The 4168-nt window shown below is 36.1% G+C and overlaps 1 protein-coding gene across 1 annotated transcript; it reads right to left on the bottom strand.

The window, feature by feature from the left end:
- Positions 1-3038: 3038 nt before the first annotated feature.
- LOC129553067 (histone H2B subacrosomal variant-like) lies at positions 3039-3407 on the bottom strand. The gene has a single exon (XM_055421734.2). The coding sequence runs from the start codon at positions 3405-3407 to the stop codon at positions 3039-3041; it is 369 nt and encodes a 122-aa protein (XP_055277709.2).
- Positions 3408-4168: the final 761 nt, after the last annotated feature.

The following is a 4168-nucleotide window of genomic DNA, read 5'->3' as shown; positions in this document are numbered from 1 at the left end:
AATTTAAAAAAATGTATTTTTATACCCACATGCATTTATATAATCAGACTTGAAACTGACTCCAGAGTTTTTTACAAAAATCTTAATCTTATTTTGAAATTCTATTAAAATGTTTCAAAACATATACAAAGAGAAGATAATACACAAGGAATCCCCCTAGTTCCTTTAACACCTCAATATATAGTAAAACATTTTTCTGAATAATTAGTTCATTGCCCCGTTTATGTACTCTCTCTACTACAGTGATTTGAAAGCTAACTATAAAATTTTCATCATTTTCAACTTTATTTTATAGAGATATAGGTGTCCCAAGCAAAACCTTTAGACAACCTGCTGTATCACAGACCCTGCAAGAAGCAACAGCATTGTGTCGACCAGATACTCTTTCTGAGAGAGCCATAGCAGATATTTTAGGCTTTGTGAATATCTTTATGCCTGTTGAATATCTTTTCTTCCTTTTAATATCCCTATAAAAATGTAATAACCTTTCTTAACTTGTAGGGGGGGTCAAACAAAAGAGGGCTGAAGAATGGAATGGCAAACTACTTCAGTATTCTTGCCATGAGAACCCCGTGAACAGGTTAACAGAGTTCACTGTGAACTGTATTCACAGATTTGGCCCACGGGTTGTAATTTTTTGACCCCAGACTGAACTTGGAAGTCCTTCTGATGCCAACCCCCAGCAGAATGGCAGATGTGGGCACTGAATCATGATTAGTGGATCTTTCAGATGGCAAACAACTTCTATCTGGGCCTAACTCAAATTGGATGGTTTTGAGTCTGATTATATAAATACATGCGTATAAAAACGAGAGACAGAATAGCCTCAGTTCCAATCTCAGTATATACAGGAAACCCCCTTTTCTTGAGGAAACTTAAGTGATGTTACTTATAACCAGAAGAATCTAAATTATTCTCATCTCCTGCAAATGTAAATTGGTAAAACATGTTGGAAGAGAGTCTGTTAATATCTCGAAAGTTGAATATGGGCATATCAATTACCCAGCAATTCCACTGTTAGGTTTTTTACCTAGAAAAATTCTTGTACATTTGTATGAGAAGATGTATGTACAAGAATGTTCACAGCATGCAACATGTGTTCACAGTGGACTCTGTTAACCTGTTCACGGGGTTCTCATCACTAGAATACTGAAGTGGTTTGCCATTCCATTCTCCAGTGAACCATGTTTTGTCAGAGTCTGGACCATGTTTTGTTATGAGTTTGAGTAAACTATGGGAGATAGTGGACAGGGAAGCCTGGTGTGCTGCAGTCCATGGAGTAACAAAGAGTTGGACATGACTTAGCAACTGAACAGCAGCTGTTAACCTGGTCAGATCCCAGCTCTGCCACTGAATAGGTATGTGACCTTAGTCAGCTACTTATTTCTCTGTGCCCCATTTCCCTCACCTGGAGGAGGGAAAAATTACTTGATCCTCACAAGGTTGTCATCCCTATTAAATAACTTATGTAAAATGAAGGCACATAGCAAATGCTACATAAGTCTTAGCTGCTGTTATAGTTCATTATAGAAGCATTGGTCATAATAGCCAAAAATGAAAACAAACCAAATCTCCATAAACAGAGTAAACATACATAAACTTGTATATTCACATTATGAAATACTATAGAGTACAGGAGTGAAAAGAATGAATTAGAACTATTTATCAACAGGTATAAATCTTAGAAACAATTTTAAAAGAAAAAGGCAGGCACAAAATGACCTAGGTAGTATGGCCCCTAAATTATAAATTAGGAAAATTAAACATATTCTGTAGAGATGTATACATAGGTAGCAAAAGTACAAAGAAAAGCAAGGCAATGGGAAACAAAATTCAATATAGTAGACAGGGAGATAGGACTGGGAAATATCTCCAGTGACATCTATAAAGTTTATAAATTGAGTGGTAGGTTCCTGGGTGGTGGTCTTATTTTGTTATAAATATGGAATAATAAATTCCAATGAAATAAATGTAAAGGTAGATTAAAAATTACTTCAACCACTATGAAAAGCAATATGGAAGCTCCTTAAAAAACTAAAAATAGACTTACCATATGACTCAGGAATCCCAATCCAGGACATATATCTGGAAAAAACAAAAACTCTAATTTGAAAAGTTACTTACACCCCAATGTTCATAGCAACACTGTTCACAAAAGCTAAGGCATGGGAAGCAACCCAAGTGTCCATCAACAGATGATTGGATAAAAAAGATGTGGTATATGTATATAATGGAATACTACTCAGCCATAAAAAGTAAGAAATAATGCCATAAACAGCAACATAGATGGACCCAGAGATGATCATACTAAGTGAAGAAAGTCCAACAGAGAAAGATAAATATTATATATCACTTAGATGTGGAATCTGAAAAATAAGACAAATGAACTTATTTACAAAATAGACAGAAAACTGACTCATGGTTACCAAAGGGGAATGAGGGAGGGATAAATTGGGAATAAAAGATTAACAGATGTACACTACCTTATTAAAAAGAGGCACATGCAAAGATAAAAATTACGTGGTTAAGAGCTGAGCTTATTGAAGGAAATAGTTAACATGTTCTAAAGGGACTCCATTAGAGAACTAAGTGTTTGAATGTAGTTTGCTCTAGAAAATACGTTTTTGATGAAAATTTATCAGTGTTGGTATGTTTCTGATTAAAATGTTTGTGTTCATAAATTCAAAGTCAGTGTGACCTGGGGGTCAAAATAGCTGGATTAAATAATCATTTACATAGTTAACAATACATTAACAATACAATTAGCATTGAATTTATATAATGAGATTTGCACATTCATAGGAAAAACATGAGTTCTGGGAGGGAGTCACGTGGGCAGCAGGTGTTGGAAAACCTAAATAGTAGGCAAATCATTAAAACATAAAATAGCAAGAGAGTAATTCTTCTCTACACATAAGACAAATAGGGAAAATATTAGGAAATATGTTATAAAAAGAAGAATGAATTCAATACTGAAGTGATCATTTGGGAAGTAAGTGTTACTTTCCCCAAGATTTAATGAAGATGGAACGTGGAGTTTAGGAGCAGACATATCGTTGGACAGCTTCATTTCCGAAAGCCACTGCATACTTAGCAAGTTTCTCAGGCAGCAGCAAATACACTGCCTTCTGGATGTCTTCAGGTTTGAGGGTACAGCGTTTTCTGTAACACATTAGGTTGTAGGCTTCAGTGGAAATACGCTCAAACATGTCATTGATCACGGTGTTCATGATGTCCATGGTGCGAGATGATATGTTCTTCTGGGGAACCACTTCTTTTAGGACCCTGTTTACATAGAGTGAGTAATTCCTATAGCCAGATTCAGTGCCAGAATGTGATTTCTTTTTGGAGATTGCTTTTTGGTGTCCTCTGCAGCGCTTGTTCTTCTTGATGATGTTTCTGGCCATTGCAGATGTTGTTCTTATCAGTTACAAGTGGAGAGGAGAAGGGCCTACAGGTGGTGGGAGTGCTCATATTTATTCTGGCATGTCACAGTCAGACTTCTGGGGCTCCTGTCTGATTGGAGGTCACTCTTCCTATGTCATAATCCCCTAGCAACAACACTGGTTTGTTGTTAAGGGGAAATCTTGTTTCTGGCTAACTTAAAACTCTCCTAAGAAGATAGTGTTGCAGAAGGATTGAGGAGGACTTTATAGCAGAAGAGTACTCATTTTTCATACTTGATTTTTTAGCAATTTGTGAGCATAATATATAATATTTTCAGAGTTAACACACCTCATCAACTTGAGAGGTTGGTTGCAAGCAAGTAAAACAAAAAAATGCCATAAACCTTTTATTAGGTGGAATCTCAGTTTATAGAAGTATATATGAATTTATTTTATAAGCAAATTAATAGTTAAACTATTAAAAATCTGATAATCTTATAATAAAAATAAATATGTAAACTATTCTGCTTTTAAAAATTGTGACTTATTTAAAAAATGAATTCTAATTTATTTTTTGGACCACAACTCCTTCAGTTCAGTTCATTTCAGTCGCTCAGTCATGTCCGACTCTTTGTGACCCCATGAACCACAACACGAAAGGCCTCCCTGTCCATCACCAACTCCCAGAGTTCACTCAAACTCATGTCCATCGAGTCGGTGATGCCATCCAGCCATCTCATTCTCTGTCGTCCCCGTCTCCTCCTACCCCCAATCGCTCCCAG

The sequence above is a fragment of the Moschus berezovskii genome, chromosome 18 (genome assembly GCF_049115385.1).
Source record: "Moschus berezovskii isolate FMDL1 chromosome 18, NW_MosBer_1.0, whole genome shotgun sequence".
In the NCBI taxonomy this organism is placed as follows: Eukaryota; Metazoa; Chordata; class Mammalia; order Artiodactyla; family Moschidae; genus Moschus; species Moschus berezovskii.
Note: the sequence above shows the minus strand (reverse complement) of the source record. Positions and strands in the feature narration are given on the sequence as shown.

Coding starts and splice junctions, on each gene's coding strand:
- LOC129553067 (XM_055421734.2), bottom strand. CDS start 3,407: ATGGCCAGAAACATCATCAAGAAGAACAAGCGCTGCAGAGGACACCAA.